Consider the following 16,941-nt stretch of genomic DNA (forward strand, 5'->3'; position numbering starts at 1 on the left):
TCAGGAGGAGTTTCCCATCTTTCACCCGCCTTCTATGCTTATGCTGGGAATTTCTCCTCCCCTTGCTGTCAGTGCTTGCTTGTCCTCCTCCAGGCTTCCTGGCTACTCCATCCATCCCTGCTCTTCCTTTGATCCCACCCCCTAAGCACTGTGTAAGTCTAGATTTCCTGTGGGAATCTTCTTTCTCCGACCAGATGGCAATCATTTTCCCTGGGAAAATCCACAGCACAGCAAGTAGGTGCGTGCAAGGACTATGGGGCCAGGCCACACGGGCCTGAATGTTGCCACTGCCACCTGTGTGACTTTGGGCTGCTCACTTATCCTCTCTGTGCCTCAGTTTCTTCACCTGTAAAATGGGTGTTATGGAGTGCATTTTGTAGTCACCCCAGTATGGCTGTATTTGGGGATGGGACCTCTAAGGAAGTAATTTCGGTCAAATGAGGTCATAATGGTGGGGGCCAGGATCTCACAGGATTAGTGTCCTTTTATTAAGAAACATTAGAGCTCTCTCTCTCTCCCTCTCTGCACAGACACTGAGGAAAGACCAGGTGGAGACATAGCGGGAAGGTGACGTTCTACAAGCCAGGAAGAGAGTCCCCACCAGAAACCAGATTTGCAGGCACCAGAATCTGGGAGTTTTGTCCCCAGAACTATAAGAAAATTAATTTGTGTTGTATATGCATCCAGTCTGTGGTTATTTTGTTATGATAGTCCGAGAAGATTAATACAATGGGGATAATAATAGTGAGGATTGTTAATATATAAACTGCTCAAGACAGTGCCCGGCACATAGTAACTTCTCAGTGAATCTCAGCTATGACTACTGTTATCACCATCATAACTGAAAATACAGTCCATCTTGTCTTTAATATGCCTCCCCGGATCTCCTCCTGAGTGCCTGGGAGCCTGGGGACCCCTGATTTAACGCAGATACCTGTTTCCATCCTTGCCTCCTCTGGTCTGTTCTCCACCCAGCAGCCAGAGGGAGCCTCTAAACCGTAAATCAGATCATAAGGCTACCCTGCTCAAAACCCTCCAATAGCTTTTTGTCATCCTTAGAATATTATCCAAAGCCTAACAGCCCAATGATGGCACAAAGACCCCACGGGACCTGCCTCTAACCCCCGTTGATCACCACAATCCTTCCTGTTCCTTCTGCTCCAACTACCATGTTCGTATAACCTACCCCAGGGCCTTTGCACTGCTATTCTTGTGGCCTGACACACTCTTCATCCACATTCTCACCTCCTTCCCATCTCTGCTTGGATGTCAAAGAAGCCTTATGTGGATAAGCCAAGAAAAATAACGGCCCTTGTAGCCATCACCTCCCTGACTCAGCTGGCCTCCCTTTGGAGCCCTCCCTCTGACATTATATATGCAGGTGCTTATGGTCCGCTTCCCCGGCTGGAAGGTCAGTGCCTTGAGGGTGGGGATCTTGCCGTGTTTGTTTGCCTCTGAATCCACAGCACTTAGGGCAGGGCTGACAGAGGGTGATTCTCCCGAAATGGCTGCTGACCTCCTATTTGCAGCCGGGCGGCAGGCTCAGGGTAGAAAGGGTCTGACTTTGTTCCCTAAACCCACCATCCTGCGGGAGTCTGGCCTCCACTGGGCTCCCACAGGCCTTGGGCTTCTCTGCAACCCCAGTGGCCTCCCTGGGAGCCACAGGAGGCTGCCTTTAGATTTCTACAGGACTCCCTGCACCAGCAAGCGGTATGTTTTCACTTATGTGAGTCTTAACTTCTCCATCGTGTAACATGGCTTCAATCCTGCCGAGATGCCCTGGGGGCTTTTGGCACTGGGGACATTTTTGAAAAATTTAGAGAATAAAAACAAACTGGTTTCCCCGAGCAGCTCCAGCTGGTAATTAAGGTCCTTCTCCAGGAGGTGCCACCTTGCCTTTGGGCGGGGAGGAGCAGGAGGGCAAGATGCTGAAGCATGGCTCCAAACACACGCCAATCCCGCAAAATACCTGCTCTGAGCCTCAGGGTCAACCGAGACTGACAAATGCCTACTGTGTGTCTGGCGTTTTTACTTCATGGGAGCTTCAGACTCGTATATCTACCTGTCCGTTTGGTATCTCCAACCCCATGTGCCCTTGACAGAAGGATGGACTTCCCCACTGCACGCCCCCGTCTTCCCTGTGTGGCCCATCTCAGAAATGGCACCATCGCCCGGGTCGGACCAAGCCCAGGAGTCCTCTGACCCCTCTCTCCTCATCCCCACACCCAGCCCATCAGCAAGCCCTCTGGGCTTTACCTCCATCCCAGAGGCCACCTCTTCTTCCCACCTTGATCCAACCCATTTTTCCTCTTTTGCTTGGACAACAGCAATATCTCCTTCTGGTCTTCCTGCCTCCACCTTTCCCCTCCCATTGCTCATTCTCCATGGAGTAGCCAGAATGGTCTTTTAAAAACATAAACCAGGCCATGGGCACCCCAGCCCCATGGTCGTCCACAGTACTTGCAGATAAATGGATGTCTGTGACCATGTCGGGCCCGGCCTAGGGCTCCAGGCTCATCTATCCCACCGATCGCGCACTCCCTCACTCACTGCTCTCAGGTGGCCTCCCTGACCCCAGATTATTCCACACGAGTGCTCACCTCAGGGCTCTGCACCTGTTGCTCCCACCTCCCTCGATCTCCACCCTGCCAGTCCTGCCGGCTCAAGTGGCACCCCCTCCAGAGGCATTCCTGGCCCCCGAGAATGCTGGCCACCACCCTACCCCCTCGCACCCACCGCTCACTATCACATCTTCCTGTTTTATTTTTTCACACCCTTTTCACTGCCACAAATCCTCCTGCTTATGGATGTGTTTGGGTGTTCACTGCCGGGGCCAGGGACATTCTGGGTGAACCAGACAGACGCGGTCCGCTCTCAGGAAACTGACATTCTCGGGAGGAGCCGGGGCACAGCCAAACCTTCGTGCCCACTACGAGGACCAGGAGCCTCCATGTTCTGGGCCAAGTGAGCGGGGTCTCCTTCGCCGCCGGCAGCCGGACTATGCTGGCTCCACAGCACTTGCGGAGTTCACCTGCCGTGCTTGCTTTGTTCTCTGCTTTACTCTTCGTTTCTCTCCCTCCCTCTCCCTCCTCTTCCGTTCCTCCCCCCTCTCTCTTTTACCCCCCAAGACACGAGGGGCCATTTCAAGAGAAGCCTGCACACTGTCTTTGGCTAGGGCCTGGCCTGGATGCTACTGGCATTCTCTTGCTTCATCAACACGTTTCCACCTCAGCCCTCTCTTTGAAACACACGGTGGGCAGAGAGCAATTCCTTGTCACAGACAGGAGGGCCGAGGCCCGAGCGGCCTGCCTAGGCTGCACAGAGCGCAGAAGGACGCTTTCAGTGAGGACTTGCCCCCTGGGACCCGGGGGCTGCAGCCCGGGAAGGTAACCCGAGCCCTTTCCTGATGGTGAACAACAGTTAGTGACCTGGCTGGTCGATGGGTCTGGAACTCGGAGCCTTGATATTTCTGCTTCACAGTTTAGGCCCCAGTGATTTCCCAGATTCTGGGGGTGGGGGGTGGGGGTGGGGGGGTGGGGGGGGATATTCCTACTAGGATCAGTAAAATTGTTCTTTCACAAACAGTTTTATTTTAGGTTGCCCTTATTTTTCAATCTGGTAAACCAACAATGAGAATATAGTTGATAAAGCGGAAGATCCCTACCTTACTCCTCTTATCAGCCAAAATAACCCTTTTCACCTTGGAGAAAGCTGCCTGCCCTTTCTTTGGGGGAGGTAAGCAATGCATGCTATTTCCCTCTTTGCTTTGGCTGCCAGGAAGCTCGGGGATTAACTCTGAACTTCACTTCAATAGTTAGCTTGAGCTGGATTTTTGGGGTACAATGCCTTACCCTAGCTTTCTATTCCTTTGCTGTAGTAGTTCCATTGAAAATACGTTTTCCATGTGAAATTATGTCCAAACCGTTTTGACACAGGCTGGATATAAGCAAATGAATTCAACTGATTTCTGAAGCGCCTCTCCCCCTGTGTCCTATCTCCTTTGAAGGTTGCTTAGGGGCACAGAAGCAGATACTTTAAGTCCCTCTGCTTGCTCCCTCTCTTTGTAAAACATGTTTTCAGGGGAATGTAAATTGTTTGTAAAACCTTCCATCCTGGCCCACTGCTAATTATTACTGACCCAGGAGGATCTGTACTAATTTGCCTTAATCAACTTATTAAATAGCAAATTCCAGGAGGAAGACACGCTGCAGCCTTTATTGGATTAGTAAGGCTGCCAGGGGACGTCGCCGCTCGAGCAGAGAGAAAGGCCCATTAACTGCTCAGGGATGCTGGGAGATAATCCGGTCAAGTGTGTTTTCAATAAGCTGTCGCTGGCCATAGTTTTGTGCCTTTTTGGGGGTTGCTAGCACAAGTTTCTAGCCTCCAAAGGAAAAAGGCGGGGGGGGGGGGGAGGGAAGAAAAGGCAGCATCTCTCCCCCTAAGCCAGATGTGGGGGTTACATATGGTGAAAGTGAAACGAAACAAGCAATCCCAAACCTCCAGGTCATTGAAGAACAGGTGCGTGTCCGCAAGGTTGAAGATCATTTCTTCCATCATCAGGCCGATGCGCACGGACGTCGTGGTGTCCTGCCAGAAGGAGGAGGGAGGGTCACGTGTGAGTGAGCCTTGTCATGACAGCCTCCCTCTCCCTCCTGTCCCACCTCCGAAAGGCCTTTCCTCAGCCGCAGGGCCCACGCCCGGCCTAGGTCGTGTCTCCGCGTGGGGTCAGGGTGCTAATGTTACACAGCTTCTGCGATTTCCCTTCTAGTTTTTCATCACTTGTGTTTACCCTCTTGGTATTCCAACCTCCCCCGGATGCCCCTGGATTTGCAACCGTGTTCAGTGTTGCAAGGCCCAGAGTGGCTCTAATAGAGAGGGCCCTGGGACATGTGTCTTCAGGGAGGCCGAGAGATTTCGGGAAGGCAGTATAAACCATGTATTATCTACTGGCGAGCAGGGATGCTGGCTCTCTCTACAACAATCTCTCTGTGGAGGCTGCCTTATTCCTCCTGGTGTTTTAAATGTCACTGGCACCTAACAATGGAGATTCATTTAAAAAACAAACACGCAAACAGGACCCACTATGGTGCCTCCAGACCAGGGCCAACGAGGCAGCCATCAGAACAACGAAGTCACGCTGGTGCTGCTGACATGAAACTGTCATGAAGAAATATGCTATGAAGGGACAGAAGCCGGTTACGTCACAGTATCTGTGGGGAGCCCACTGGACAGCACACATCACTCGCCGCCTCTTGTCTACACACATGGCGTGTAGATTGCACTACCCTTCACCCATATTCGGGATCCCTTCCTGAAGAGTCTCCCTGTAGGAGGTGATGTCTACCAGGGGTTGGCAAACTAAATCTCACCTGTGGCCTGCTTTTGTATGGCTCTTGAGCTAAGAATGATTTCTGCATTGAAACTTTTTTTTTTGAGAGAGAGAAAGAGGAAGGGAGAGGGAGAGAGAGAGAAACATCGATGCAAGAGTGGGACATTGATTGGCCACCTCCTGCACATCTTCCCCTGGGGATTGAGCCTGCAACCTGGGCATGTGCCCTGACTGGGCATCGAATCAGGCAACCTTTTGGTGCATGGGACGATGCCCAACCAACTGAGCCACACCAGCCAGGCTGATTTCTGCAGTTTTTGACAGTGTTTGTCTATGGCTACTTTTGTGCCTTGAAGGCAGAGGAGCGTCACTGCAACAGTAGTTGCTCTATGTCCCGCAGAGCCTAACATATTTACCATCTGGCTATTCCCAGTCTGCTGGCCGGATGTAGACCATCCCTACTGAACTCAGGTGTGATCACGTGACTTGCTTTGGCCAATGATATCTGAGCAGAAGTAATGCTTCACTTCTGGTCAGAAGCTTTAAGAGGCAGTGCATGGTTTGCTTTGCTTTCTCTGTTCCCACTTCACAAGACTAAGTGCTCCAGATAAAAGCTACCCTGACAGGCTGGGTTCTAGAATAAAGATGATATGTGTTGGGGCTGCAACAGATCACAGTGGACATGTATCATAAATGAGAGGTCGATGAGATGTGGGGGATGTTTGTTACTGAAGCATAACCTCACGGATCCAAACTGATACATGTGGAAAATATGCAGCATCAGGTTTCTCAAACCTGGCTGCACACTGCAATGATGTGAGGAGCACTGAAAAATCTGAGGCTCAGTACCCCACACCTGTAAAGTCAGAATCGCTGAGGGTGAGGTCTGGGCATTGGGAATGTTTAAAGCCCCCTGTGTGATTTCAATGTGCAGCCAAGGTTAAGAACCACTGATCTAAAAGGATATACACATTTAGGCATATTCCTGGTTAATATCTATTACATGTTTTCTCTGTGCCACTTTATAAATACTAACATTTAATTCACACAGAGCACTATTATTTTCCCATTTTACAGACGAGGAAACTGAGGCTCACACAGGTTAGGTAACTGCCTCAGGTCACATGGCTAGGAAGGGATAGGATCCGAACCCAGGAAATCTGGTTCTAGAGCAGCACTGCTTTTGAGGAGGTCTTGGAGGGGCCGGGGATGGGGTGCAAAGGGGACCTTGTACTGTCACTCTGTATACCTCTCTTTCTGTTTGAATTTTTTTTTTTACTGAAAGGCTGTATTACTCCTATTATAAAAATAAAAATTAACAACATCAACCCTTTTTGACCCTTAAAAAAAAGGGAAAGAAAGTGTAGCTGGTGATCTCAGCTTCACACACACCACTGTGCAGCATGAAGCCCAGGCACGCAGCCATTAGGGGAAACACCTCATCAGGGTCCCAACCGCCAAAGCTTAGCACTCCGAGTCCTGGCTGGATGTCGCGGGGTAGAGTACTCATTGAAAAATGAAGAGAAAATGAGGAAAACAAACTTTTCAGGGCCAAGGAGGGAAGCATTGTGTGACCTGGGAAAAGGTTTTTGGGGTGTTTTCACACATTATTCATACCCAAACCATTTCACCTCTGCAAACTTGCACATTCCTTGTAGGCCAGGCTGTCTGAACACCTAACCACCAATGGCCAGCCCTCGATGCACTGACAGGAAGTGAGAAGACGCTGCCATCCACACTCATCCGCTGAAAGGATTGACTTAGAAAATGTCAACTCCCAGGCCAGCACATAAAACAGGAAAAGTAATTATTGTGTACAAAATGGCTTATCTGTGAAACATATTTGTGTAGTTACAAGAAGGCAAATACTCTATGTTGATAAAGTGATGATTTATTGATATTGGGAGGAGGTGAAGAGAAGGCTGCCATGGGTGTGATGGGGGCAAGGATGAGAAAAAAGAGCTGAATTCTTGTCTTCTAGTTTGGGAAGCCAGAGATCATGCCTTAAATAGACAAAAAGAAAAACCAAGAAGTAGTAACACAAGTAGGTTACTTAGAAATTTGGAGGTAAATACCAAAAGAATCAGCAAGCGTTATAAGTTGTCACCTCTAGGCAGAAAGAAAGGGGGGTGGCACTGGGGACTGCTGTTTTTATTATATTTCCCTTTGGAGGACTATCTGAGTTTTAAACTATATGCATATATTTCTTGGATTAAAAAACTAAATTAAAAAAAAACACATTCTCAGTAATTGCACTTTTCATTATCTATCCTAGAAAAAAACCCATACATGTGAGCAAGGAACACGCAAAAAGATGTTCATTACAGAATTGTTTATAAATAGCCAAAGAATTGCTTGTCCAGCCAAAGGAGATTAGAGAAATGAAATCTCTCTATATATAAAAGCCTAAGTGACCAAATGACCCAATGACTGTTTGACCGGTCACTATGATGGGCACTGACCACCAGGGGGCAGACGCTCAATGCAGACATCCTCCAAGGGGTCTCAGATTGTGAGAGGGTGCAGGCCAGGCTGAGGGATCCCACCGGTGCACGAATTCATGCACTAGGCCTCTAGTAGTAGTATATTCAACAATAGAAAACCAAATTCAATGGAAAGAAATGAACCTGACTTCCATGTATTGACATGGATACACACAAAAAATATTATTGTGTGAAAAAGCAGTAATCTTCTAAAAGTTATATACTGAATGTTATTACCATATATTAGAAACACATAAAATGTTCTTACATGCCAAAACCGGTTTGGCTCAGTGGATAGAGCATCGGCCTGCGGACTGAAGGGTCCCAGGTTCGATTCCGGTCAAGGGCATGTACCTGGGTTGCGGGCATATCCTCAGTAGGAGATGTGCAGGAGGCAGCTGATCGATGTTTCTCTCTCATCGATGTTTCTAACTCTCTATCTCTCTCCCTTCCTCTCTGTAAAAAATCAATAAAATATATTTAAAAAAAATTTTTAAAAAATGTTCTTACATATTTTCCATGGGCACTTACATATTTATAAACATCAGAAAGGATATACCTAGAGTCAGAACAGCAATTACTCCTGGCAGACAGAGAGGAAGGAACAGGAATTAGAGGTGATGATCAAAGTAAACCAGCATTATCTAGAATATTCTAAATTTTTTTAAAAGAGAAGGGATTCAAATAGTTATTGTATAATTAAAAATTAAAATAGCCTTAGCTGGTGTGGCTCAGTTGGTTGGGTGTCATCCCATGCATCGAAAGGTTGCCGGTTCAATTCCTGGTCAGGGCACATGCCCTGATTTTGGGCTCAACCCCCAGTAGGGGGTGTGCAGCCCATCAATGCTTCACTCTGGCATTGATGTTCCTCTCTCTCCCTCTCCATTCCTTTTTCTCTGAAAAATAAATAAATAAAAATAAATAAAGAAAACAAAAAATCAAAGGTGCCCAAATGTTTCTGAGGAGAACCCTGAGGATACCAAGCTATTCCTTGAGCATTCTCGTTATTTCTGGTTTTCCCAAAATCTGCTTGCATGTTGCTTATTAGATTGTTCTGAACTGTGGAGGTGAGAGCTCCTTTCAAGAGGCAGAAAAGTCTGGAATAGCCCAAGACAGTGGTCAGCAAACTCATTAGTCAACAGAGCCAAATATCAACAGTACAGGGATTGAAATTTCTTTTGAGAGCCAAATTTTTTAAACTTAAACTATATAGGTAGGTACATTGTTATTAACTTAATTAGGGTACTCCTAAGGCTTAGGAAGAGCCACACTCAAGGGGCCAAAGAGCAGCATGTGGCTCGCGAGCCGCAGTTTGCCAACCATGGGCCCAAGAAAAGCACAACTGTCCTAGCAGTTAAGTAATGCAGAGTGTTACCCTAAAATATATTTAGGGCCAGACCACTTCATCCAAGTAGAAGATGTTTTTGCAGGGTTGCAAAGACTGAGAAAATAAGAAAAAAAGAATTGGTGGCGACTCAGCATTAATGAAGTGAAGTACATCTGGAATAAGGGTAAGACGAAAGCCATCGCTTCATCGTGAGCCGCCTGCTGAATACGTCCCTAATATAATCCAGAAACACACCGCCCCGGTCTGGGCTTCAGTCACCCTGTGCAGCTCAGAGGGTGAGGACCCTCTGTCTGACCCAGCGTGTCACCCAATGAAATAAAGCCTCCACGCCATGTTCCTCAGCTAATAAAAGGCCACTGACCCATTCGAGTCCACTCTGATCCCTCTACCATCTACTGTTGCCGTGAGGATGACATGAGATAGCACGTGTGTAAACACCAGCCTGACACACAGCAGGCTCTGCAAGCGCCCCTCATTGTCAAAATCCCGCAACCCACTTTCTCGCACCCTTAAGCAGAGAACATGTAATCAGATGGTACCATCTCACATGAAAACCATTTTCTCCATCATTATGTACTCTTTGGAGTAAAGAAAAAAAAAATCAGTGTTTAATTTCCTAAACAAGCAACAGCAGAAAGAGATTTGCTTTTAAGAAATGATCAGTTTAAACCAGAACAGAGAACTGAGAAAAGGGAATTTTTCCAAAGCAGGCTTCAATTTGTACCTTGTCCGTCCAAGGACTGTGCTGGGGGCTGAAGGGGTTGGGTGGATGGAATGTCATCTTTGAGAGTTTGGGGGTGGTTCTCTCCCAGTGAAGGAACCAATCAGACTAGGGCACTGCAGTTTTTTTTTCAATGCGCCCTAATGTTCTACAGATTCTCAGGGTTTGGTTTTGATGATGGCGAGGTGGGCTATGCACCCATTCATTTCGGAGGCTCAGAGCACTGGACACCCCCTCCCTGGGCCCCAGGCAGATGCTGAGGACCTGGACGCCGTTCAGTAACCTAATTATTACACATTCTTGGCTAAGTTCTCTTAATTAGAAGAGTTGGTGGGGATTTCACCATATGGACTGCTCTCAGATCTGCCTTCAGGATCAGTAAATTATTTTGTGACGTATGGTTGCAATTCCTGAATGGAGGGGAGAGGGTAGGAGCGTATAAAAGAAAGTCTTTCTTTTTTAAAATATATTTTTATTGATTTCAGAGAGGAAGGGAGAGGGAGAGAGAGATAGAACCATTAATGATGAGAGAGAATCATTGATCGGCTGCCTCCAGCACACCCCCTACTGGGGGTCGAGCCAGTAACCACGGCATGTGCCCTGACTGGGAATCAAACCATGACCTCTGGGTTCATAGGTTGATGCTCAACCACTGAGCCACTCCGGCTGGGCAAGGAAGTCTTTCTAAAAACAGAATCAATCTGATGTCACACTCAAATGAGGAAAATGGCATGTGGATTCTTGGAGGTTTCAAAACCCGAATGCAAAAGTTCATCAGGGTTCAGATGAGAGCAGTTGGGTCTCCACCAACCCCAACTTCCAAAGCTCCCCAATTCAACTGCATCCCTACAGGTCTACTTCCCAATCCCCACAGATTAGGAGGCAACCATTTTCATTAAAAATAAGCGATTGGTTTAACGGTCGAACGAATGGCTGGACACTCAGCATATTAGGCTTTTATTATATAGGATAGTTTGCTAATCCCTAGAATAGATGACAAAATGTCAGAGTATGTCATATACAGTAATGGTGAACTTCTATTTCGTTTGGAGTATATGTGTGTGTGTGTTTTATATTGCGATGATTATTACTACTGTTACTATGTGACTTGTTCGAGGTCACCTCCAAGAGGCAGTGTGGAGACAGGAGCTCAGATTCCATAATCCTATGGCTATGCCATGATGCCTGTCCCGGCTTCCTTGCTTCGAGAGCAGGTTGGCCTTTCATGGCCCAGCTGCATGACAAGAAAGAGGAGGTCCCCTCAGGCCGTTATAATATCTGGTGGTCTCCACTTGAACTGAGCCATTTAAATTATTTCACTTGGGGTCCCTGTCTGTGCAGGAAAGGTTTAACTCAGCAGGCCTGGGGTGATCAAACCGTGCACATTCCTAGGAAAGATCTGTCTTCAAGACTGGCCCTTGGCTGGCTCCTGGTAGATGAGTAGCCCTGAGCCCTGAGACCACACAATCCCAGTTGCCCTGATAGTTTATGCTAACAATGTGATTTATGGGGAACACCTGTTTTTGTTCTGGGGGGCTGGCGTCTTGAGTAGCTGAGGTCAATCCCAAAGGCACACATGCCTATGTCATTGACCCCAAGAAGACCCTGGACATCAAAGCTCAGGTGAACTCCCCTGGTTGGCAACGCTTCCCGCGTGTTGTCACACATCAGTGCTGGGAGAATGAACTGGAGTGCGGGTGCTCCACTGGGTGGGAGGGGACGCCTGGAAGGTTGTGCCTTTCTCCCGGACTTCATTCCATGCGCCTTTCCCTTTGTTGACCTTAAGATGTTTTCATCGTCATAAACCGTAACTGTGAGTATAATAGCTTATAGGTCCTTCTCGCTACTCATCCAGCCGGAGGGTGTCTTGGGAACGCTCACTGCAGTGTCTTTATCAGACACCTTGAAAAAGAGGCAGCATCATAGTGTGGAGATACGTAACCTCTCTGGGAATGAATTTCCAATTCTGTAAATTAGCGGTTAATCATTTCTAGTAAAGAACATACCCAGGATAATCTTACTTCATAGGCCTGGAGGGATCATAGTGACTGGTTCAGGATGGTCATGTGGTCAATGGGAGCCAATGAAAATTGGCTCTAGGACTTTAGCTATAAATATTGGGAAAGAGGCATCTTCTTAATTCTAGGGAGGCTCAGTTGGTAGACTCCACACTTGAGGATGCTGGCAGCCAGCTTGTCACGAACACAGGCAGAGCCTTCTTGGCAGTACACACATATTCACATGAAAGTATCTGGGGATCACATCCCATTGCTCCTGAAGTCTACTGTATTTTTCCATGTATAAGACACCCCCATGTATAAGACGCCCCCCACTTTTCCAACCCAAAATTCAGAAATCAGTATTTTAAACATGTGGCTGGTTTTCCTCTTAAGGCCTTCTTTTTTTGGCATCTTAAGGAGTTGTTCTTCCTGTTTTCTCCACTGTCTGCTCATATACTCAGTGGGAGAAGGTCCAAATTGTCTCTCTGCAGCTCTATTTTCATGCTCTTTCGCATAGCTGATTACATTCAGTTCAAATTTTGCAGAGTAAGAGAATCGCTTACTGGTATTTATCTTTTTATTTTTTGACATCTTTATGGGCTCAGAACGCTCCGGTCCCTGTTGCATCTGCGCATTCTCCACCTCCACCTCCACTTCCACTTTCAATTAGGGCGTCAGCTGATGTCAGTAATAATAAGGCTCATGACTGGAGGAAGCCTGTTTGAAAAGGTATGGGCAGCTTTGTACCCTCGTGGCTCCCTCCTTGGGTGACTTCTGTGTATAAGACGACGATTTCAGAAAAAAAAAAAATAGCATCTTATACACGAAAAATATGGTACTTCTGGCCATTTCAAGTTACATGAGCAAATACATTTTCCTTTTGGGCTTAAACGAATGGATGCTGAATTTCTGTTGCTTATAATTGAAAGATTCTTGACTCTGCTTGCCACTTCCCCAGGTCTATAGGAAAATGGGTGTTTCCAAAATTGACAATGTCTAGTGGGCAAGCTTAATAGTCATGTGGTTATGCTTCTACACATCTTAGCAACAACCAAGCTTTGCCAGACAGCGATTTAAAAAGACTGAATGTCTTCTCTTCTGATGGCACCTCTAATCCACGCCCCCCGCCAAGGTGATATAAGCCAGATGCATGGAAGGGTCTTATTATTTGTTATTTGAGTTATTATTTGTCTTAGAGCACATCTGTATGTTCTTCCTCCTCATTAAAAACCCACTAGCACACAGCCAGCGGGATTGAGTGTTGACCTGTGAACAAGGGGGTCAGGGTTCGATTTCCGGTCAGGGCACATGCCAGGTTGCGGGCTTGATCCCCAGTTGGGGGCATGCAGGAGGCAGCCGATCAATAATTTTCTCTCTTCATTGATGTTTCTATCTCTCTCTCCCTCTCTCTCTCTGAAATCAATAAAAATATGTAAAAACAAACAAACCCACTAGCTTCCCATGGCCTCTGAGTAAAGACAGCATCCTTCAGTGGCAACCATTTACTTCTTCGCTCCAGCCCATTTCTCTGCTCGTTGAACATGCCAAACTTACTCCTGCCTCAGTGCCTTTGCACTTGCTGTTGCCACTACCCAGAATTCCCTTTCTCCAGGCACTTCCAAGGCTGGTTCCTTTATGACATTCAGTTCCCACAAAGGACTTCTCTCATCATTTCATCTACAGCAGTGGTTCTCAACCTCCTGGCCCTTTATAAGTACCGCGTGCTAACCGATTGCGCCACTGGAGCTCCGGCCGCCCTTCTGGCCCTTTAAATACAGTTCCTCATGTTGTGACCCAACCATAAAATTATTTTCGTTGCTACTTCATAACTGTAATATTGCTACTGTTATGAATCGTAATGTAAATATCTGATATGCAGGATGGTCTTAAGCGACCCCTGTGAAAGGGTCATTCAACCGCCAAAAGGGTAGCGACCCACAGGTTGAGAACCGCTGATCTAGAGTAATCCCAATGCCCACCCTCTACTCACTCTACATCCCATTATCCTGTTAAAGTTTTGACAGCATTTATCATTATCTGAAACTAGAGGCCTGATGCACAAGATTCGTGCACTGGTGTGTGTGTGTGTGGGGGGGGTGGGGGGGGGCTGGGTTCCTCAGCTTAGACTGCACCCTCTCGCAGTCCGGGAGCCCTTGGGGGATGTGCAACTGACAGCTTAGGCCCGCTCCCAACGGGCCTAAGCCAGCAGTCCGACAGCCTTAGTGCTGCCGCAGAGGTGGGAGAGGATCCCATTACCGCCCAGCTTCTGGCTGAGCGGTGCTCCCCCTGTGGAAGCGCACTGACCACCAGGGGGCAGCTCCTGCATTGAGTGTCTGCCTCTTGGTGGTCACTGCGTGTCATAGCGACCAGTCATTCTGCCGTTTGGTCGATTTGCATATTAGCCTTTTATGATATGGGATAACCTTATTTTTAAACTTTTGATTTTTGATGCTTCTACCTCAACCAGAAGACTCTATGAGAACTATTGCTATGTCCCTTGTACCTGGCACATAGTCCAATACACAGCAGGTGCTCAGTTAAGTATTTTTCAAATGAGTATATGAATGTGTGTGAGCTTTATATACATTATTACATTTCCTTCTCAAAATATCTTTTCCTATTTCACAGATAAATCAAGACTCAAAGCAACCATGTGACTTGTCCGATAAGTGGCAGAGTTGAGATCCAAACCAGGACTATCTGCTGAGGTACCCCCCAAATCTTAACCTTTTTACTCACTGAATATGTCTCTGTTGGAACTAATAACATCAAATAAAATACTTTATTAGGGAAAAGAAGCTTAAGGCAGATTATCATCAGATTTTTTACAAAAATAAATGCCTCATTTAAAACGGTTGAATATCTACTTTTAGTGAAATGAATGATCCATTGAATGACATTACGCTTCCATCCTTAGAAGAACTGACAAGCAGCTGCCATGAAAACTCAGCCCTGATTCTTGTCCCAGGTCTCAGGCCGGCTTTCCTTTCTATAACCATTGGGCTTCGGGAGGATAAAGGAGGGCCCAGGGGGTGGGAAGATCTCCCCTTACTGCCTCTGAGCATTTGTGCTTTCATTTCCTGGACTGGATATGGAAAAGCAAAGTTCCCTTGTTAAATCCTCACTCCTCGCTGCCCTCCTCCCTGCCCCAACGCCAGGCTCTACGGGAACCAGACACCTTGGTGGAGATTGGAAATCAGATCACTTTAGCTGACTTTAGAGGGCCCCAAATCCCTTCTTTGCTTCCCGGCCTCCCCACCACCACCCCCACCCCCCGCTTCCCGTCCCCCCTTGCCCCCTCCCCACACACTTACTGGTAACCTATAACTTTTTTAGGATGTCACCCTAGGAGTCAAAAAGAGGTGTGATATGGAAAGACCCATTTTAGTAACCAACTTTAGGGTCTCTCTGGGTCCATTAATGGTATCAAGTGCAGTATTTCCAAAGCAAACTTTCAGAAAGAACCCAACCAACCAACCAACCAGGCAAACAAAAAGCAAAAGCAAAAAACAACTCGATGTAAACGCCGTCTTGTTCTCTCAGTGACCTCAGGTCAGCTGCTTCCAGGTCTGTGTCGTCTTTATCGGGGCTGTCTCAGGCAAATGCCGCCAGTCCTTTGAGATGAGGACAGGAAAGCCCACAGTCTTTACTCTGACATCCTGCCCATTAAGCTCCCTCCAGTCCTAGTCCTCCGAGCAGACCCAGTCCCCGGGGTGAGCCTGCTGGGGCTGTTTGCTTCTCTGAGCGCTCCCAGGAGGGGAGGGTCTTGGTGGCTCCCAAGAGACACTGGGAGATTCCTGATCACTTCTCCGCATGAAGCTTCTGGGATGACGAACTTAGTTTTAACCCTGCTTCGGGTTCCTCATGAGGCCTTTCTGAAGGAAACTTGTATAACAAGTAGAGGTAGGTGTTTGGGAATTGGGATGCGGTTGTCCAATAGTCCTGTGCTAGCAAGTTCATCCATGGCTAATGTTTGGGTGAGAACTGTTAGCTCCTTAGATGTGTTTCTGAAAAGCTTCTGGTGGCCTGGTGAACAGTCTCAATCACTAAGATAATTACTTAATTATTTTTAAAGAAGCGGTTTGGCCCAGTCTTTACGGGGTCTGATAGGTGAGCGCATTAATATTGCTTCTGTGTGTCTATAAAATGTCTCTAGAATGAAGTGTGAGTGTTCAATAAATCGGGGTTTTCAGCCTCGGCACAGCTGACATTTGGGCCAGCTCATTCTTCACTGTGAGACTGTCCTGTGCACTGTAGGGTGTTTAGCAGCCTCCCTGGCCTCTACCCACTAGATCAGCGGTTCTCAACCTGTGGGTCGCGACCCCTTTGGCGGTCGAACGACCCTTTCACAGGGGTCGCCTAAGACCATCCTGCATATCAGATACTTACATTACGATTCATAACAGTAGCAACATTACAGTTACGAAGTAGCAACGAAAATAATTTTATGGTTGGGTCACAACATGAGGAACTGTATTTAAAGGGCCAGAAGGTTGAGAACCGCTGCACTAGATGCCAGCAGCACCCTTCACCCAGTGACAACCCAAATGGTCCCTAGACGTTGCCACAAGGTATTAGGGAAGCAAAATTGTATACCCCTCCCACCCCCCACACTGGAGAACCACTGCTCTAAATGATTAAAATAATGAAAAGGCTTGGGCCTTAGTGGCCGTCAATCAACTTTGTGCTTACAGAGTGGGCAACCTTATTAACGAAACTGACTTTCTAACTAAGTGATGAGTTAAAAAAACCCACCATTTAATCTGTCAACCAGCCGAGTGGAAGAAGCTGTTTTCCTGTTTCGCTGTGAGACCCAGTGAGTAGGTCAGGACCCTCGCTGCACCGGAGATCTGTCTGCAAACCCGGCTCTGCCCTTCCTGCTGGAAGGTGTGTGACTGGGCAAGTCGCTGTGCCCGTTTCTTCGTCTGTACCGCGTGGGTAGATGTAGCATTTCCCTCCTAACCTGATGGGGAGAGCAGGTGAGCTGATACATTATGGAAAGCACGGTAGGTGGGTGTGGGCTCAGCTAGTCACCCTGGGGGTGAGTCCTAATTCACGGA

The 16,941-nt window shown here is 47.4% G+C and overlaps 1 protein-coding gene across 2 annotated transcripts in view; it reads right to left on the reverse strand.

Annotated features, from left to right (window-relative positions):
- The window catches only part of EYA2 (EYA transcriptional coactivator and phosphatase 2), a 209,133-nt gene that overhangs the window by 24,891 nt on the left and 167,301 nt on the right, over positions 1–16,941 (reverse strand). For both annotated transcript variants that reach the window (XM_081096726.1, XM_081096725.1), the window contains exon 10: positions 4,498–4,587. In XM_081096726.1, coding sequence (XP_080952852.1) covers positions 4,498–4,587 — 90 coding nt within the window. The remainder of the gene's footprint in view (positions 1–4,497; positions 4,588–16,941) is intronic.

This window comes from Myotis nattereri (assembly GCF_964212035.1).
Source record: "Myotis nattereri genome assembly, chromosome: 8".
NCBI lineage: Eukaryota > Metazoa > Chordata > Mammalia > Chiroptera > Vespertilionidae > Myotis > Myotis nattereri.